Source organism: Xenia sp. Carnegie-2017, unplaced genomic scaffold (genome assembly GCF_021976095.1).
Source record: "Xenia sp. Carnegie-2017 unplaced genomic scaffold, XeniaSp_v1 HiC_scaffold_4, whole genome shotgun sequence".
Lineage (NCBI taxonomy): Eukaryota > Metazoa > Cnidaria > Anthozoa > Malacalcyonacea > Xeniidae > Xenia > Xenia sp. Carnegie-2017.
Window position 1 is genome coordinate 2,009,312 of NW_025813504.1, and position 21,620 is coordinate 2,030,931.

Below are 21,620 nucleotides of genomic sequence, written 5' to 3' on the forward strand. Positions count from 1 at the left end.
TGAAGGACGCTAACTGACCAATCATGAACGTTCTCGTGATTGTAGCCGGCATGGCGATGTTTAAAAGGTGAAAGAATTCTTTCATTGCTCTCACGTCAAATCTATTACGAATCGTAGACGAATCTATTAATCTTACTTTATTTGGACCTCTGCATGCATGATAGCCTTATAACATTACTTCTATTGCAGAATCATCATGACGGCCACGATATCGATGACGCCATGTTTCCATTAAAGTTATTAGTCATCTTCAGAGCTACAAGATACAACTTAAAACGCTGACATACATGCTATAACCTACTCAACAAGTCAACAAATAAAAACAAAGAAAAATCCTTCCAACCCTTCTAACACCTTAAGGAGATCTTCTGTTTTCTGATGCTGATCATTGTAACAAGTAATTTCTTTTTGGTCCAGTAATATTTTGTTTCACATTTGCAGGTGATCCGACTGAGACATGAATGAAAAAGAGTAGCAGACTTAATTAAGCGAGCTTTTCACAAATGTAGAAGAGCTGACAAAGAACTACAATATTTTGACATACTGACTCGACTGTATAGCACTATATCCGTTTGCAAACAATGTAAAAGTGTGTTTCTATGCAGCACAAAATGAGTAAATTTTTTTATGTATTTGGATAAGAACGTTTATTGACCAACCATGCTTGTTCTTCAACTTTATTATGTTTACATGTATCCATTTGTAACTTTAAAATTAAGGTGCTAAAAGCCAATGCACTTATTTTTACTTTAATCAATTCTTCTCATATAGTGAAAAAAACTTTATGCATCGAGTATAACTTCTTTACAATATCTCTTTAACGCAAATTGTTTGAAATTGTAACCGCATTTTTGGATTTAACACGCATCACTAGTTCTCCACTAACAAAATTTACGACAATTTAATATTGCGGGTATGCTTGTTAAGAATGTTCATACAAAAAATTTCAAAATCTACGTTTCAACTATTCGACACAGCTGCAAACTGCTGAGCACATAACTATCTCAACTTTTCCGATTTATTTCTTAGTTTTGATTCACAAATGCGCATGCATTTTTTTAATAATTTTAAGAACCTTGAGTGTTTTAGTGACAAAAGGGCAGAAAAAAGACTTTCCAAAGTCTTCGTATGGTCAATTAAAGTATTATATTGTTGCCTTAGAGTCGTATGGTGCATGTAAAAAAATTTGAAACCTATTCTATAACTATGCTATGATTTTAATGCTTTTCTAACAAGTAAATATAGCTAAAATTGTAAACATATTTGCATCATGCCAATGCTCCTCAAATTTAACTTAACTTACTGAGCGAACATATACTCGCACTTCGTCCAAAATGTTTGTGGTAAACTATCGTCAATGTACATAGCAGAATACTTTAGTAATTACCCATAATGTGCCAGCAGAACAAATATCAAATTTGTACAGGCTCCAACATAACGATAAAACAAGTCATCATTGCTTTTTACGGTAGCTTAATGAGTAAATAGTTTCGTCTTCTCCTGAGGTCAATGTAACAGAAACTAGTAACGTCACATCTAGTCAACTTTTAGGTTTCTAGTTTTAGGAAACGTACCATCATCTCTTGTCGTTTGTTTATTTAATCAAACACACCATTACCTGCTACTGTTACATGTAAGTATTTATAGTTGTACTTAGAAAACAATAAAAAACATCCTGAGATGTAGACATGTAGCGTAGATACTCGTGAAACGACAAGTACGTGGAATTTTATGAATACATTTCGGTTGACTAACTTTGCTTGAATTACAAGTAAGTAAAGAAGTAGATGCAAAGAAAGAAGAGCCAAGGTAATTTGAGTACTGCCATGATCAACCTAAGAACAGCCAAATTTTTGAAGACTATTGGTTAGTGGTGTATTTATTTTCTGCTGAAGATATCAGGTAAAAAAGAAGGATTTTCTTGGTGCATGTTATATAGCACAAGTCATTTCTAATAACCGCTAAACTAACTAGTATTTTAAAATATAGCAATTTAATAAATGTATAATCGCTTTGTTTATTATATATAAGTTTTGTTTAATATGCAAGGGCCCAGATACCAGCAATTACTGAATAAGTTACCCTGCTAAACTAAAATATTCTATTTTGTTCTATTCTATACATAGTTTAAATTTTCTCTCAATTAAGAACCTTTTGCAAGAGCAATTCTTAATGTTGAAGTTTGTAGGTAGCTAGCTAACTATTAAGTTACTCCAGTTTCCATACTAGTGGTTTTACAATTTCAAAGCTTCAATTTTGGTTAATTGAGGACTTTTTATTAGGGCCAAAAGAAATCATTATTTTTTAACCTTGCAGCAATGCATTACAGTTTTGTTAAAACCACGGTTTTTCGTGTTGCCTGTTTAAAGTGGTTTTCATAATCATTGATTACCTTTTTAAAAAGACAGCCATTATTCATGTAATGCTGTCGCAATCTTCAACATTGTTCAATAACGTATAACTGTTGACTAACGTCTATTCTCTCACATTTTTTAGAGATGAACGAAATTTTTCTTTATGATAAGAATTAATGGGATTGAGAACTCAGTATTTTCTAGTTTATATCCCTCCAAGCCATGTTTGGGATGTGGCGGTTAATGAAGACGTGCATCTGTGATTTCTGTTAACGCATTGATAATAACCAAAATTGTCTTCCCCTTCGTATGTGTCACAAGGTATGCCTCCAGTTGGTAGAAAACCACAATTATGATTGTGAAAAGAATCCACGTGAAAAACTTGAATGTCACTCTGATGTATATACACTGTGCAGTTGGTGCAGTTTTGCCCCCGAATGTCAACAAATTCAACAAATTGGCAGCCTTCTAAAGGACCTAGTACATTGACTTGTTTAATACTTGCTTGAAGATAGTCACGATACACAACACCGTCTTTGTCATAGTTACACGTCATACGAAATTTAGTTGAATCTTCTTTTACGGTATTCATCAACCTTCTGGATTGGCGGTACTTTTCCCAATTGAAGTGTCTTTGATTTACTCGATCGTTTGTGTAAAAGGAAAGATTTTTGAACATCGAGTTGTATTGATATGCGTATGTTTGGATTAATGTCCACGCCATACCAGTATCATTGTCAAAATCGCAAAACACGTTTATAGGCGACCGTCTATTGAATATTTTATACATTCCAGGTTTTCGAGTTCCTTTGGCGTAGTCACGACATGATTTAGCAATGTTTTGACAAAGATTTCCTACGTATCCTGGTGCACATTCACATATAAAACGAGGTGAGGTTTTTGTCGTAGGAATGAAAGAAACATGACGTCCGCCATTTTGACATGGGTTTACAATACAAAGTAGTTGACAAGGTGGTGGTGGTGGGATGCTTTCATTAACCTGAAATTTATATGCTTTCATTAACCTGAAATCAGTATATATATTCATGGTGAATGAGTAACGATTACAATACGATCCTGGCGTATAGTTTTCCATTGGCCTACAATGCGATAGAAGCGTATTAAAGAACTTGCATATCACATGAGGCATTTGATAGAGATCAATGGTATTTTTGCATAATCGTGGAATTTTAGGACTAACCCAAAACTACATGTAAATGTTGATTACGAAAATGATCTAGAAAATGGAAGACATTTTTCTTTTTTGTGATAAACCATAACAATAATCACTTATTCATTACTTTACAGAAGTTTAAGCAGGGCAATCAAAACCAAATAAGAAACCACCATCAAATAAATCAACTAGACCAGAGCCCTTCATACAAAAGAATTGGGACAACGGAAGTAAAATTGCTGAGCGTCTGCCATTTTTGTTCCAAAAGCAAGCAAATACAGAACATTAAAAGGGGGAAAAACAAATTTTCTGTTGTGTTTTCTTGTTCCTGACTATAGACAACGATCCCTACCTTTTGAATTCAGTTGTTCATAGATGTTATAATTATACAAAAGCATTTATTTAATGCAGTGGATATAATTTATATTCATTTGAGACTAATTTTGCCAAAAGGGAGTAGATTTCTATTCATTCTTTGTTGTTTCAATGGCTGTATTGTAACGTAAAATAAAATCATTCTAATCATTTTTTAAGATTTATCTCTTATGTAAAAAGTTATAATTTGCTTTTTTGTAACAAAATGGCGGTTAGGTACCCATGTAACCATATTTTCCCAATCACCATTATTGTAATGCAAAATTCTGAGAATAATACGTATCCCAACTGTTATAGGTACAGGGCTGTGAATTAGACTTAGATACTACTACTTCCCAACATACACGACATTTACAAACCATTTAAGTGTTACAGTTACCTCTTTTGGGACAATTACGCTGATGTCATAATATATGCAGTTTGTTAACGTGTTATTTAGTGGAGTAATATGTTGGTTTATCAATAGCATCTGACACTGGTTGTCATTACACATTTGAAATGATAGGCAAAGACAATGGTGAAGACACTTTATGAAGCATTCTTCCAAGAATTTTACTGTGCTGCTGTTGAATACGTATGAGTCGCTTAGACCTCTTCCAGGAATTCCTTCACTTCTTTTTGTTAGATAAAGAGCGTTGACAAGAAGTTGAGAAACATTCCAAGTTGTAAAAACAGCAACGATGACGGTACTATAAAATAACTCTGTTAATTTAATTCTTGAGAAATTAAAATACGTTTGAATTAATTTACTGATATAAACTTTCTTACTTGAGCCAATTTATGAAGATTAAAATAATTTTATAACGCCAACACTACCGTGTTCAATTTGTAAGAGTTTGAAAAATGTACTGTTTTAAGTCAAAGCGAACACATCTTGCCTTCAACGATTGCCAAAATTGCATTTAGCAGCTTCAAGCAAGCATTACAAACAAACAACCAAATACAAAGGAAATTGAATAGAAACAACCATTTATGCCCACAAGTAGCTTTGGTGTCCAAATAAAAAACAAACCAGTGGGGCTTAAACGTGAAAAAACTATCAAAAGTTCGAAGAAGCTTAGTTATACACAAAAATTGATTAGTGAAACTATTCATCATTAAAATGACTATGACTTTACCTCAAAATAATCTTCAACATCATTGACACCTCAATGCTCAATATTTTTTACTTTTAGCGTTTAGAAAAAAATTTTCGTGTTCAATTTTCTCATGCCAACATGTACAAAGTAATTGACTTTTGCCTCAGTAATGGGGTTTTGTGACACATTTGCAAGTCGTCAGACTCAGACATATGTATATGACATCATAGGGTTTGGAATCAGCAAAGTTATCGACGGCAAGTTTCAAAAGAGCAGAAACGGCACTTTTTCGTTAAAAAACAAGTATTGTCTGCACCATAAAAATAAGCGTTGTTATGCAGCAAAAAAGGCAATGATTTTTTTTTCAATATAAAACGGTTATGATGCTCATTGACTAATCTTGAACATTCCATAGTGTGTTCAGCTTTATAAGCATTGCATGTACCCATTTTTTATTTAACGTGCTAAAAGCACCTTGTTTTTATTCTGATCACTTCTCTTTATCTAAAGACAAAATACATTTCATGTATGTTGTCGAGAAATACAGCAAGTTTTTTAACATTGCATGAGACTTGAGGAAAGTGATGCCACTATTTCACGAGGAGAGTATACATAAGTATTTTGTTACATAGGGAAAAAGATTATAGATTTCGACAGCTTATCAATATAAAATTAACCTCTTTCGGGAGGGATTTGTGCGTCAAAATTTATTTTCTTTTCAAAATGCTACATGACTAACTACCACAAATATGGTCAAGTCCCAAATGCTTTTTGAATCCCTTTTATAAATAAATGAATGAATTTCGTTGTTTAATAAAGAAATGTATTCTTGATTTTTGGCTCCATAGAATTGGCATCCTTTAAAAATTTGAATTTCATGCACCTTATAAACAAATACATTGCAAAAAAAACTCACTTTTAGATCACAGTCAGGATATTTAAAATATTCCGTGCGTGAAGGGTAACAGTTTTTCATGTTTGTGTCCCTGTAGGAATACATTTCATTTATTTTAGCGAAGTGATGTGACCACGAATGAACCAATCACGCTTAAGCGTATTAAAAAAATGCATGCATAACACACAAGCACCTGCATACATAACAAAAATCATTTATAATATCGTTTTGTATCACTGGCTTCTTAGCTTGAGCAACATTCCGAAAGGTTTGGATCATGCCATGCATCTAAACGCTTGAAACAATAAAGTAACTGTCTCATAAAATAACAGCAAGAGAGCATAGTGTTGTAGCCTTTATTTCAATAAGCAGAAGAATGAAAGCTAAATTTTGCAAGCAAACAAAACTGCAAACAATGGCAGTTTCAAAATCTATAAATTTTAAGCCACCACTCTTGATTTAAATTCACGTTTGCTCTGCCAGAAATGCATATCAAGTCAATTTAAAGGCAAAACTTGTCTTTGTTGCAGTCATGTTCAAAATTCTCTCGACAGTAATTTCGTCTTCATATTTGGATAGCCTGATTAAAACATGGGAACTGCATCATATTAGTACTCATTTTGCATATGCTATTTTATAAAACTACTTCTACTTCATACAGCAAGCACTCCATCTTTTTTTTCACGCTTAATTTTTTGATCAATGAATCAAAATTTTTTTGCAAACAATGTTATTTCAGAGTTTATAAAATACACATCAACTTCTTAAAGCCTATTGCAAGGAGTGTAAACTGAATATATTTTAATGATTAATAAGTAATGAGTTATATTGTCAGTTCGTCCAAATTTACAGGCGTTGTCATATCGCAAATATATTACTCGCTGTCTTATCAACATGTTCCCAGTTCCTTTGCATGTGCTTTAACAGCGTTGTGCCTTTTTACACAATTTACGATTGACAAAAAGATGTTTTACAACTTGTAAGATGTAAATCATTTGAATTAAGTTTTCATCATCGTTCTTTCATTGCATGTAGCTTGAGTATAACATAACGAGTTTGACAAAGTGTGTCAAAAGTCCTGTCTATAAACTATACATAAATACAATGTTTAGCATTTATTAGCTCTTTGTAGTTTTTAATTTTCATTCCAGGAAGACGTAAAAGAATGAAAACTTTGTACAGGTGAAGCAGTGACAAGTTAATAAGATATTTGTGAATATTTTCTATATCAGTGAAATCAATGGCTTTCTTTGGCTTGAATTTTGCTTGATTCCAGACTCCCTTACATAAGGCAAAAAGAAAGCTTGATTTTTTTAAAGCAGCAATGTATATTACAATTTGTTACAATTAGAGTTTTTACGGAAACTTTTGCTTTCTCTGCTTTTCCTAATCAGTGACCATGTCTTTTTAAAAGACAGCCATCACAAACAACGCTGTAACAATCATAATAATCGATCCGTAATAAATAACTGTTGACTTATCAACTTCCTTTTTTAGTTTTTCATGAGATATCAACTAAATGTTTCTTGATTGTCTGCTCAGTAGTGTTTTAGAGCACACCCCTCAAACCCATGTTTAGGACGTGGAATTTGACGATGAATTAAGTACATCTGTGATTACTGTTAACGCAATCATATTTAGTAGTTAACAAAAACACAGCCTTTATTGAAATAAGAGTCTACGTAAAAAGCTATATTATCATACTGATAAACAAGCACAACACATTATCTACAATTGCGTCCACACGAACGTCAACGAAATCCATGAATTTACACCGACTTGGCATGGAATGAAAAAGATCGACTTGTTTAATAAATTGCAAATGTAAAACAGTGAAACGACAAATTAATGAGATATTTACGATTATTTTCTATACAAGCAAAATCAGGCTGTCCATGGCTTAAATTTTCCATGGCTTAAATTCAGTTTTTGAAAAGATGAACGAAATGTTTTTTGTGAAAATAATTAATGGGATCATTTATTCGGTAGTTTTCTAGATTGCGTACACCCCTCCAAGCCATGTTTGGGTCGTGGAAGTTGACGACGACGTACATCTGTGATTAGTATTAATGCATTCATAATAACCAAAACTACCTTCCCCTTTGTTGCCAGTACAAAGTACGCCTCCCGTTGGTATAAAGTCACAGTTTTTATTGTTGTAAGAATCCACGTGAAAAACCCTTATATCATCCTGATGAACAAACACAGTACAGTTTCGGCAATTTAGCCCACGAATGTCAACGTAATCAAAAAATTTGCCACCTCGCATGGAATTGAAAATATCGACTTTTTTAATACTTGCTTGAAGATAGTCACGATACGCAACACCATCTTTGTCATAATAAAGTAAATGGTTTGAACCCGGGAGTATCGTTATATGTTTGTAAATGATGATCGTCCAGGTTAATAAAGTCCTGAGAAGGACTTTTTTTGTTGTTTTTGACTGACGTTTCAACAACCTTAGCGGTAGTCATCTTTAGAGTCAAATGAGGAGTAAACGTCAGGTTAGCCGTATTTGTTATCTGGTTCTTACGTCATTGTATTGTGTGTACAGGAAATGTGAATTGTCATTGTGGATTAGTGTGAAGTGAAATAATTTATTTTTAGTTGTGATGTGTAATTTAGGTGTGATGTTTTTAGTTGTAATGTGTGGGTGTCAATTGTGTATTGTCATTGTGAATTAGTTTGAAGTGTAATGTTTTTAGTTGATCGTTTGTTTGTATTGTGAATAAGTCGTTTGTAAGGTGCCAGTAATTGCTGTGATCTGTTCAGGGGGGTTTGTTCCAAGTTATTGTTTACTTACAGTATTGACTATATTACTTACAGTGCTGACTATAGACAACGGCTTACATTAGAAAGTTGGTATACCAACTTGGAACAAACCCCCCTAAACAGATCACAGCAATTAGCGGCACCTTACAAACGACTTATTCACAATACAAACAAACGATCAACTAAAAACATTACACTTCACACTAATTCACAATGACAATACACAATTGACACCCACACATTACAACTAAAAACATCAAACCTAAATAACACATCACAACTAAAAGTAAAATATTTCACTTCACACTAATCCACAATGACAATACACATTTCCTGTACACACAATACAATGACGTAAGAACCAGATAACAAATACGGCTAACCTGACGTTTACTCCTCATTTGACTCTGAAGATGACTACCGCTAAGGTTGTCGAAACGTCAGTCAACAACAACAAAAACAATCTTTGTCATAGTTACACGTAATACGAAATTTGGTGGATTCTTCTTTAATGGAGGTCATTAATGCTTTGGAATGGCGGTATTCTGTCCATTTGAAATAGTGCATATTAAAAAGATTGTTGGTAGAAAATGGAAGCTTCTGAGTTGTAGATTCTGAGCTAATATTCATAAATATGTTCTGGAAGTAATTATAAGAATAATTAAATATCATTGATGTCCATCGGAGATTCACTTTTCCAAAGTAATAACTGTAGTTGGGGAGTCTTTTAATAATCCTGCTACATGTATAATGAATACCCCATCATTTCCTGTCTTTCAATTATATATAGATACAATATTTAGCATTTATCTGCTCTTTGCCCTTTTAATTTTCATTCATGGAAGACACAAAAGGATTAAGACATTGTAAAGGTGAAGCAGTTAAACAAAAAAATTTAATGAGATATTTATAAATGTTTTCTATATCAATGAAATCAAGCTTTTCCATGATCAATGACAATCTTTTTCATGACATGCAGTAAAAATCTTAAAATCCTTGATCCGTAATAAATAACTGTTGACTAATTAATGTCTATTTTTTAGTTTTTTGTGAGATATGAACTGAATGCTTGTTTGTGAAAAGAATTAGTGCGATTGACTATTTAGTAGTGTCTTAGATCATTCCCCTCCTAACCAAGCTTGGGACGTGGAAGTTGACGATGAAGTACATCTGTGATTACTGTTAACGCATTTATAATAGCCAAAACTGTCTTCTCCTATATTATTATCACAAGGTAGGCCTCCAGTTGCAACAAAATCACAGCTTTTGTGATAAGAGTCCGCGTGAAAAGCTACATTATCAACCTGCCAAAACTTCACCGTACATTTTCTACAATTTTGCCCACGAACATCAACAAAATCCACGAACTTACACTGACCTGAAATGGAATGGAAAATATCGATTTGTTTAGTACTTGCTTGTAGATAGTCACGATACACAACACCATCTTTGTCATAGTCACAAGTCATACGAAATTTGGTGGATTCTTCTTTAATGGAGGTCATTAATGCTTTGGAATGGCGGTATTCTGTCCATTTGAAATGGTGCATATTAAAACGATTGTCGGTAGAAAATGGAAGCTTCTTAAAGACCGAGTTGTGTTGATAAGAGTACGATTGGATTAGTGTCCACGCCATACTAGTATCATTGTCAAAATCACAGAACACGTATATTGGCCACTGTTTATTGTATATTTTATACATTCCAGGTTTTCGAGTCCCTTTTGCGTAGTCACGACATGATCTAGCAATGTTTTGACAAAGATTTCCTACGTATCCAGGTGCACATTCACATTTGAAACGAGGTGAGGTTTTTGTCGTAGGAATGAAAGAAACACGACGTCCGCCATTTTGACACGGGTTAACAATACAAAATAGTTGACAAGGTGGTGGAGGTGGGATGCTTTCGTTAACCTGAAATATAATTTCGTATTTATAATGAATTCTGATCACCAGAAAGAGAACTAACGCACAATTTCCCATCGTACTATGAAGTATAATGATATTTAACATTCATGCAAGACATAACTAAGAATTGTTTATTTGACCTCTAGCTTAGAAACTATGCGATACAGCTCAGTTTCAAACATTACAGTTACCTGTTTTGAGATGATTACACTGATGCCATAATATGTGCAGTGTGTCATGGTGTTATCTAGTGGAGTGATGTGTTGGTTGATTGATAGCAACTGACATTTATTGGCATTACACATTTGAAATGACATGCAAAGACAATGTTTAAAACATTTCATAAAACATTCTTGGACATCTTGTACTGTGCTGCTGTTGAATACGTAGGAGTTGCTTAAACCTCTTCCAGGAATTCCTTCACTTCTTTTTGTCCAATAGTAAGCGTTGATAAGAAGTTGAGAAGCATTCCACGTTATGAAAACAGCGATGAAGAAGGAACTGAAAAATAATTACTACTAGTGTAAAGCTAGATGTAAAAAATCTAAATAGTGCTTTGCACTAACGGCCATTTCTTTGGTACTTTTAAAAACTGATGTAAAATGCAAAACTGTTAGAAGGTGCAGTCAATTCCACGATTAAAAAGGGCACTTTAAACATAGGCAAAGGAAGCAGATGGGGCTAGGAGGGCTTTTAGCCTTTAAACAAACTGGAGTTTGTCTTAGGGGATGAAGGTTAAAATTCCCATAATCTAATAATTACTTACACTATACTAGAATATGTGGCTTGCAATGAGCACCACTGGTTATTTTTTAAATTCTTCATTTTGTATAATATATTGACTGTACTAAATTGTTGCATTGTTTTTACTATGCGTATTTTAATGAATTACAACTAAATAATAAATATTTAACAAATTCCTTAAAATGTTGGATTTAAACTGGACTCTAGTATATTTAAATGCAACAGAGACCCTTAAAGTTAAAAAGAGCTTAGGTCAGCTCAACTAAGCATCGACTTCAGTCCCCCTAAATTAGTCGCAAAAATACATTTTTATCTCGGTATAGTTCACAATAATGTAAGTATCACAAGTCTTCATTATTTAAAGAATTTGAAAGATCTACTGTTTGTAAACATTGCGAAGATATTCTGCATTCAACGTGAAACTTCGATTCTGCTGACCTTTAAAAGAGCTTCTATATCCAAGCTCTATTTTGAAATAAAAATTCATGTACGTGAAAAAAAAAACATTTTCCTACAATAGGTGGGATGTTAGAAAAACGCAGTTTTTGTAAAACTAATGGAAATTTGTTTAAGAAAAATATTCACCATGATTGTGTTACTACCTCGAAATTCTCTTCACCATATTGCTTATTGTGTCAGTAATCTTCCGAGTTTTCTTCACTTTAAGCGACTCAGATGAAAAAACTGTCTTCTGTTGTCTGATGCAGGGTCCGTATTAAGTAATTTATTTTACATTCATTAATTTGGTTTTGTCAAACATTTGCAGGTGGTCAGACTCAGACATGTATGAAAATTTTCCTTCCAATCGAGGTTATATTTTCCTGTTAGAACTAGCTTCAAAACAAAATATTATATAACAGTGTTTTTATGCAGCAAGAATAACAACATTTGCTGTCATTAATATCGATCAGGAGACTTTATTTTTTTTGTTTGGCTTTTTGTCAGTAGCCTAGTAGACTAATCACGAACGTTCCCGCCATATAACTATTTTATAATTAAATGTATGCATACATCTGTAAATTTTTAAGGTGCTAAAAGTCATTGCACTTGTTTTTACTTTTAGCAACTCCTTTGCAAAAAGAGAAAAAATCATTTACATTCTGAGTAACCTGCTCACACCAGATATAAATGATTATATTTTTATACTGGTTTACCGTTTTTTCATCTGTTCTGAATTGAAGGACGATTTTAGTCATGTGACAATTTTGACGAAGATAGCTTTGAAATTCCACTTGAAAAATACACATTACTGTTCAAACACTGCCAATGAGGATCATCAAGCACCCAATAAAAATTAGAAAAAATCGACCCAGTAATATCTTTGGGTATATATTTGAATTCTTTCTTTAATGCAAAATTAATGAAAAGTCAAGAAGTTTTGTCAAGCAGGATATCAAAACTCACAAATTTTGAATCATGCCATCTAAGCACTTGAAACCATGAAATAATTGTTTTATTAAATATAAGCAAGATGGCATGCATAGTGCTGTAGAGTCTTTATTTGAATAAGTGGAAATATAAAAGCTAAATTTCGCAAAAACCAAGCTTAACATTTAGTAAACAAAGAAGTTAACGTTGTCTCTTCTAAAAATGCATATCTAGTCAATTTATGCAAAAAAATTTGCGAGTACAGAGGAATGTCGATAAAAGTGCTTGTTTTGTCTGTTTACTTTCTTTCGAAATCAATTGTTTTTGGCGAGCTGTGACTACAGGTATATGTATATCCCCTTCCCCAATAATCCACGTACTGTTCTGCCTCCCTGAAAACTTGTGTTTATTTCAAGACATATTCAAATTTCTCACGAAAGTAATTTCATTTTCCTTTTTTTAGTACCTGATCCAAACACTGGATAGTATTTTGTAACTCTACTTTTCAGTTTCCACAGACATCAACCACTCGCATATTTCTAGTTTAGTAATTTAAAACAATTTGATTTTTAAAGACTATTGATTATATTGCAAAGAATATAAATCGAATACTTGAATTATTGATGAATATGAGATAAATTGTCAGTCTGTCCAAAATTACTCGTTGCTATAGATGCTATATTGCAAATATACTACTTGCTGTCATATTAACTTGTTCCCACTTCCTAGTTTTTATTGGGAACCTTACCATAAGCTAAATCAAAAATCATCTCATGAAACTCGATTTGCTCGTGTTTTGTTTTTTTTTGTAAAGTTGTGTCTCTCTAGATTGACAAAAAGGTGCTTTTAACTACATCATTCACTTAAGTTTTATTATCAGTTTGTTCATCACTGTTGGTTTGGCACTAGTGAGGCAACGTGGGTTTGAACTTTAAAATCTGCGTAACAGAAATTAGTTGTAGATTCTGAACTAATATTCATAAATATGTTCTGGAAGTAATTATATGAGTAATTAAATATTATTGATATCCATCGGAGATTCACTTTCCCAAAGTAATAACTGTAGTTGCGGAGTCTTTTAATAATCCTGCTACATGTATAATGAATACATCATCATTTCCTATCTTTCAATTATATATAGACACAATATTTAGCATTTATCTGCTCTTTGCCCTTTTAATTTTCATTCATGGAAGACATAAAAGGATTAAGACATTGTAAAGGTGAAGCAGTTAAACAAAAAGTTAATGAGATCTTTATAAATATTTTCTATATCAATGAAATCAAGCTTTTCCATGATCAATGACAATCTTTTTACAAAACATTCATGACATGCTGTAAAAATCTTAAAACCCTTGATCTGTAATAAATAACTGTTGACTAATTAATGTCTATTTTTTTAGTTTTTTGTGAGATATGAACTGAATGCTTGTTTGTGAAAAGAATTAGTGCGATTGACTATTTAGTAGTGTCTTAGATCACTCCCCTCCGAACCAAGCTTGGGACGTAGAAGTTGACGATGAAGTACATCTGTGATTACTGTTAACGCATGTATAAAAGCCAAAACTGTCTTCTCCTATATTATTTTCACAAGGTAGGCCTCCAGTTGCAACAAAGTCACAGCTTTTGTGATAAGAGTCCACGTGAAAAGCTACATTATCAACCTGCCAAAACTTCACCGTACATTTTCTACAATTTTGTCCACGAACATCAACAAAATCCACGAACTTACACTGACCTGAAATGGAATGGAAAATATCGAATTGTTTAGTACTTGCTTGTAGATAGTCACGATACACAACACCATCTTTGTCATAGTCACAAGTCATACGAAATTTGGTGGATTCTTCTTTAATGGAGGTCATTAATGCTTTGGAATGGCGGTATTCTGTCCATTTGAAATGGTGCATATTAAAACGATTGTCGGTAGAAAATGGAAGCTTCTTAAAGACCGAGTTGTGTTGATAAGAGTAAGATTGGATTAGTGTCCACGCCATACTAGTATCATTGTCAAAATCACAGAACACGTTTATTGGCCACTGTTTATTGAATATTTTATACATTCCAGGTTTTCGAGTTCCTTTGGCGTAGTCACGACATGATCTAGCAATGTTTTGACAAAGATTTCCTACGTATCCTGATGCACATTCACATATAAAACGAGGTGAGGTTTTTGTCGTAGGAATGAAAGAAACATGACGTCCGCCATTTTGACATGGGTTTACAAGACAAAATTTTTGGCATGGTGGTGGTGGTGGGATGCTTTTATCAACCTGCAGGTTAAATTTGATATTCATGATGAGTTATGAGTTTCAAAAAGACGACTAAAGCTCAATTTCCAATATTAAAATTTTCTTGTTTTTATATGTCGGTTGATCATGTTTAGACTAAAAATTACCATGTTTTCATATAATCTTTGGCAGGAGCTCTGGAAGCAGCCGGTGTCCTTCATATGGAAAACACTCGCAAACTTTTTAATTTTTTCTAAGTAATAATTGGTGTTTTCAGCTGGTCCTTCGGTAAACTAGATCTCCATAATAAATTTCATTGCCATGCTCACAAAGATATGTTTTAGGCATTAAACATTAGTTGTCCATAATAAATTTCATTGGCATGCTCACAAAGATATGTTTTATGCATCAAACATTAGTTCTCTATAATAAATTTCATTGCCATGCTCACAAAGATATGCTTGTGCATTAAGCATTGACGTAATTTGCAAGGGATTTGCTTATAATGAACAGCGACGGAAACATTGTGAAAAATATTTGTGATCATTTATAGAATGTAAAAACAGCTGTGTAAAATAATCCATGATATTCCTACCGTTATAGCATTTAGGATGGATTTCGCATTAAGGAAGGTCATTTTGATTAATATATATATTGGTGAAAAATTGTTGTTAAAATCGGAAAAATATTGTTTTCAGAGAGACATGCTCAAATAATTTGGACACCCTCATTGTTCAAAAGTTTCCAGAGCCCTTGATCTTTGCTCAATTATATTAACATCAAACTGCACGTGAATGCTGTTTGCCAACATGATCAAGCAATGCCATTCTTTCATTAAGATTTTTCTATTTAAATTCTTGCTTAGAAACTATGGGATAAAATTTTCTGTTTCAAACATCACAGTTACCTCTTTTGAGACAATTACACTGATGTCATAATATGTGCAGTGCGTCATCGTGTCATCTAGTGGAGTGATGTGTTGGTTGATTGATAGCAACTGACATTTGTCGTCATTGCACATTTGAAATGACATGCAAAGACAATGCTGAAAACAATCCATAAAACATTCTTCCACGTCTTGCACTGTGCTGTTATATAATACGTAGGAATGGTTTAGTCCTCTTCCAGGAATTCCTTTACTTCTTTCTGTCAAATATTGAGTGTTGACAAGATGTTGACTAACATTCCATGTTGTAAAAACAGCGATGAAGAAGGAACTGAAAATAATTTTGCTAGCGTAAAGCTAGATGCAACAGACGCAAATAGTGCTATGAACTGGCTGGAATTTCTTTGTTACTCTTGAAAAGTTATATAAAAGGCAAAGCAGTTTGATATGTAAGGTGCAATTAGCTCATTAAAACGTCACTTATAAGCTATTAAGCTTGCTATGAGCCTTAAGTTATTTTTCAGTTAAGTAAAATTTGGTTAATTACACCACAAAATCACAGTCGTAAGAAATTTAAGTCTATTATTTCGATATTGATCAAAGATATTTACTGCCTTGAAAGACCAACTGTTTCTATCTGCCTTTAGGTAGTTCACAATGTGAATATCACAAGTCTTGATTACTTTCAAGAATTTGAAAGATTTACTGCTTGTAAGTAATGCAAAGTTATTTTGCTTTGAACGAGAAACTTCCATTCTGCTGGCCTTTACAAGAGCTTCTAATAAAGCTCCATGTTGAAATAAAGATTCATACGTAAAGAATAGAGCAAACATTTTCCTAGACGGGCTGGGATCATAAAAATTAGTAAAGTAAAATAAATTTAAAATGAACGAAAATTTGCTAAATGAAAGTATTCATCATGACTGTACCTCAAAATATTCTTCACCATACTATTTTTTCTCTCAGTAATCTTTCACTTTCAGCCACCCAAATAAAATTGTCCTCAATTTTCGGACGCGGGGTCTTTACTAAGTAATCTGTTTATGCTCTAGTAATGTAGTTTTCTCAAACATTTGCAGGTGGTGAGACTCAGGCTGATGTATGAAAATTACCTTTATACATGAGTGAGCTTAATGGCCGGAAGTTGTGAAAGTCTGAAAGAGCTATAAAGCCCTTCATCTAATCGCGGTACTATTTCCCTACTAGAAATAGCTTTAAAACTAAACATTATAGAACAGTGTTTTTCTGCAGCAAGAATGACAACAGTTTCTCTCATTATTATCGATGATGAGGAGACATTAATTATTTTGGTTGGGTTTTTTTATCAGTAGCATCGTTGACCAATCACGAACGTTCCCACCATATAACTATTTTATAATTACATGTATCCATTTGTATATTTAAGGTGCTAAAAGTCAATGCATTTGTTTTTACTTTTAGCAACTCCTTTGCAAAAAGAGAAAAAGCCATTTAGACACAGAATAACCTGCTCAGTAGCAGCTTTAAGTACTCATATTTAACATTGGTATACCGCTTTTTCTTCTGCTCTGAATTTCAGTCATGAGTCAATTTTTATCGCAAAAAACTTGCAACATTACGACGTAAACACAGTCGATGAGGATCGCAACGGGCCAAATCAAAATTTGAAAAAACCAACTTAGTAATATCTTCGTATATATAGTTGATAATCAAATTTCTATAATTATTCCTCTCACTTCTGAGATTTTCACTTGTAGTTAACGTAAGCATTGCTTATTTGAAGGTATGTTACTATTTGGAGAATACTTAACTCGAGAAGAATATATAGCAGCTCAATAACCTGCCATTCGCATGAAATGTATATAATAATTATCCAAACTGCTTCTAATCAATTTTTAATCTAAAAATAAGTGATAAAGCTACAGTACATTGTGTATTTTTAGAAAACTACAAGCACTGGTTTAGTTTAAGGAAGACAGAGGTGAATGTTCTGTATGAAAATAGATCCGCTCTCACGTTGTTTTTCATTTTTACAGCTGATTTGAATTCTTTCTTTCATGCAAAATTAATGAAAAGTTAAGAGTTTAGTCCAGCAGTTTCGTCCATATTATAAATATAGTTGTCATATTGCAAACTCGCGCATATCTTAAAAGGTAAATGTTAATTTTGAAAAGCGTAATTTGAGGATACGATGTATTAGATTGAAAAGAAAAGATGCATAAGTCCCAAAATCAGGAAAATATTTCACGAGTAAACAAAGTGTTTTAATTATTATTTGCTTGTATAGAAAGAATTTTCGTTTTAAAACGGACTAAAAGTTCTTTCAAATTCTTGGATGCGACGCTTAAATCGCAATCGATCAACAGCAAATTGTTCCCATTTTCCTTTGCGCGCCTTGCGATAAGCGAAATCCCAGCATCTCATAACATGAACAACAGCTAGATTATCATCTTTTTGAAAAGAAACTCGCTTTGATTGTTTTCTTGGTGACGTGGCGTGACACAGATTTTTTGATTGGCTGAAAGATGTTCTAATTATTTTATCATTTGAATGAAGTTTCTTAAAATTAAATTTTTCATCACGATTGGTTTGAGTATAACATAACGAGTTTTGCCAAGTATGTTTAAAATCCACACAACTACTTGCAGATTCCAAGTTGACGTTCGTAAATACGTTATGAAGGCAATCTTGAGAACTTAGGTGATAGTTGAGATCCATTGTAGGTTCTATGTTATGTTTACTATGTGCATGATCTTTTAATAATTCAGAAACATGTGTAGGAAAGGTACCTTTCTTACTCCTAGTTCTTGTGAACACACTGTTATTTTCAGTCATTACATGACATTGTTCGGCATTCTTTTGCTTTTTGCCATTTTGATTTTCATTCATGAAAGATGAGGAAAGTTCACATTTAGACGACCCATCGTTATAACGTACAGTAACATGACGTTTTATACGGCGTTGTAATTTCCACAATAAAACCATTGCTGCAATTATTCGCACAAACGTGCTCCTCAAATACAATAAAATCGTCGTCGCTGTCATCTGAACAGCTGTCTAACGAGAACTGTTCGCTGAACACGGAATCGCTGCGTTTACTATCATATGATAAAATTTGTAGTCGTCTGTTAAAGGCTTTTGCTCGAAGGGCTCGCGTATGTCAATGAAAAACGAAACGGGTTTTAAACGGAAACATGATTTACTCATATCTATAGATGCGTTTTCACGAGAGTTTCGAGGAAACTTCCTCCTAATATCACAATGCAAACTTTCTTCAACAAAGATGACGATTCGCGAGTGGTGTCTATTAAGTCAAAGGTGCAAGTATCATGCGAACTTTTATCGCCATTAGAAATATCTTCTATACCACTATCTAATCTTTGAAATACACGATTTGGATTAAGACAATCATTATTGAGTTGAAGATGATCTTTTGCTAACTTTAAGTTGAAGCATTCACGTTCATTATGAATTATTTCTTTACTATCTGTTATGATAAAATCATTTGCCAGCGAGTGAAAAAAAGTTGGTTGTACCATTTTCACATTATGAAGCAGAAGGTTTGTGGAAAAAATTACAGCAGATTTCTTTTGCTTACATTCAAAGACGACATTTTGAAAAGATGGTTCCTTAAAAGATATCTGTCTTTTAGTCTCTCTTTCCGATGTTTGAGATTCTACAATGACTTCTTCAAGGCTTTCTGAAGACTTGGTAGATTCAAATAAAGTATTATATTGTTGTATTCTTTCCAAAAGATTACAGACATATGGCATATGAAAAAGGCTTTGAAATTTACACCATAGCTTTGCTATAATTGAATCTTCCTTCAATGGAGTATCGCTGAATCGGTCATCCACTGTTAAGATATTTCCATCATTCCAATGTTCATCAAAATTTAACTCCATTCTCGGGTCTTTAGTTGGAAACACATTCATATCCACACTGTCTGCTAAATGAGTTGTGGTAAGAAAACTATTCCCTATGTACTTTGGCACAGTGGCAAAGTAATTACCCATAATTACTAACGTAACGAATGTCAAATTTCCAAAACAATCAATCTTTCGTTCTTTTTTCTGGCCACACTTCAAAGGGTGACCCACACAATGACAAATTCTTCACATCAATTGAAATCTGCCAAAAAAAATGAACAAACAATTGTAAAGAGCTGTTCAAACTTTAAAAAGTGTCCATAAAAGCATCAAATAACTTTGGGCCAACTAACTTGGAGCAATAACCTACATTTCATACCCAGTGTTAACTTTGTTATGAGTTTAGATACAGAAGGAAAGTCAGCCAGAATTATTACTCTTTTCTGGAAACTTTTGGAAAATTTAGAAAACTTTCAGCAAAATTAGTGTTCATCTTGTTGAAAAATTAAGGTCATTCCTTGTTTTTACAGTAAATGAAAAGAAAAATTTTTTGCATTCTGTGAGCATACCACTTAATTGTTCTTGCTCTGGTGGAAATCTTAAGTAAGATCTTACCGACATCTTGTAAGAATTTAAGATAGGAAACTAAAGCTCTTGGGATAAGGAAGTACACAATGTACATACAGTACAATGAACAAATTAGATTTTCGAGGTTAGGGGTTGATTACATGAACTGTGCAAACTCTTGGTTTATCTCTTAAACTCATAAAATACTCCAACAGCAAGACATTCTTGATGTGGAAGGAAAAGTATTTGAAATATTTCCAGTTTAGTAAAGAAACAGGGGGACTTGGATTCCAATGTACGTAGGTGTAAAGAAATACACAGAAAGATAGCCCAAAAGCAAATTCAAGGGTTTACCAAAAAATAACCAGATTTGTGGAAAATATAGATTACTATTTCTTTGATTGATATCACATCATAAAAAGAGAATTAGCGGTTCAAGTTATACATCTTTGTATTAAACTAACAACTATCAACGGATTAACTATAGTCGTACTTCTATAAAGCACATTTAGCATAAGCAAAGATTATCGATATGAACGATCGTGCAGCTTTGTAGCTATCTAAATTTTATCAGAAATTCAGAGCAGTAAAAATGCCAGCTCTAGACAAAACTGTGGTACATGTTGTGTTTAAGATCTGGCATTTTGGATGAAACAAAACAAATAAAAAAATGCTCACACAAATTACTCGTATTAATGAAAGACCTTTCAGTCGTGAAGACGGCAAGAAAAAATATATATGTCTGGAATGTTTAGTTTTGGGATACTTGAACACTTTACACAATAAGTAAAAATTTCGCTGACTTCGCTTAATCAAGAAGTCTCCGTCATTAATAGAGCAATGTATTGTGATAAAATGAAACGAAACATCGCATTAAACATGACGATGTCGTGTCACGCCTTTACGGTTTAAAATCTCGTTCAAATACGATTAGGACTCACCTTTTAAAAAAAGCACGCAAATTTATTTCTTGTTTGACCCATGAAAAATTATGCAATGAATAGTATTATCAACCCTTCTTCTGTGCTCTTTCACTGCAAAAATATCAGCCTTATAATCGTCGTTCATTTTCTCAAAGCTGTTACGAAAATTCAAACACCGGCAGCTCGTTAAACTATTCATCAACATTTTCTTTCTTCATTAATCTAAATTTTGTAACAAAGAACAGTTTTCATTTCTGGCATGGTCTCCATACTTTTACTATTTTTCCTTGAACTTGTCTACAGCTGAAATACTTGGCAATTCAATTGAAATACTTTATAAGTCTAAAGTTCAATTGGATAAGTTTCCTGTTTTTAGTTCGACAACCGGTTAAATTGAAAGCCTACTCACGAGGTTGTGACTATTACAAAATTCCTTTTTAGACGTCCTTAAAATTCCTACAGTAGGAATCGAATCCGAACTTTCCATTTTCCAATAT

At 33.2% G+C, this 21,620-nt stretch overlaps 3 protein-coding genes across 3 annotated transcripts; all 3 read right to left on the bottom strand.

Annotated features, from left to right (window-relative positions):
- Positions 1-1,863: 1,863 nt before the first annotated feature.
- Positions 1,864-5,125, bottom strand: LOC124455788. The gene is made up of 3 exons (XM_047006412.1): positions 5,022-5,125; positions 4,283-4,592; positions 1,864-3,354 (listed from the first exon to the last, which is right to left on the bottom strand). The coding sequence occupies exons 1-3, from the start codon at positions 5,042-5,044 to the stop codon at positions 2,560-2,562; spliced, it is 1,128 nt and encodes a 375-aa protein (XP_046862368.1). The 5' UTR covers positions 5,045-5,125; the 3' UTR covers positions 1,864-2,559.
- A 4,216-nt stretch (positions 5,126-9,341) lies between these two features.
- On the bottom strand, positions 9,342-12,018 carry LOC124455711. The gene is made up of 3 exons (XM_047006348.1): positions 11,903-12,018; positions 10,748-11,057; positions 9,342-10,562 (listed from the first exon to the last, which is right to left on the bottom strand). The coding sequence occupies exons 1-3, from the start codon at positions 11,920-11,922 to the stop codon at positions 9,768-9,770; spliced, it is 1,125 nt and encodes a 374-aa protein (XP_046862304.1). The 5' UTR covers positions 11,923-12,018; the 3' UTR covers positions 9,342-9,767.
- A 1,704-nt stretch (positions 12,019-13,722) lies between these two features.
- LOC124455613 lies at positions 13,723-21,608 on the bottom strand. The gene is made up of 4 exons (XM_047006263.1): positions 21,142-21,608; positions 16,715-19,895; positions 15,807-16,116; positions 13,723-14,941 (listed from the first exon to the last, which is right to left on the bottom strand). Exons 2-4 carry the CDS (start codon positions 16,732-16,734, stop codon positions 14,147-14,149), a joined length of 1,125 nt encoding a protein of 374 aa, XP_046862219.1. The 5' UTR covers positions 16,735-19,895; positions 21,142-21,608; the 3' UTR covers positions 13,723-14,146.
- Positions 21,609-21,620: the final 12 nt, after the last annotated feature.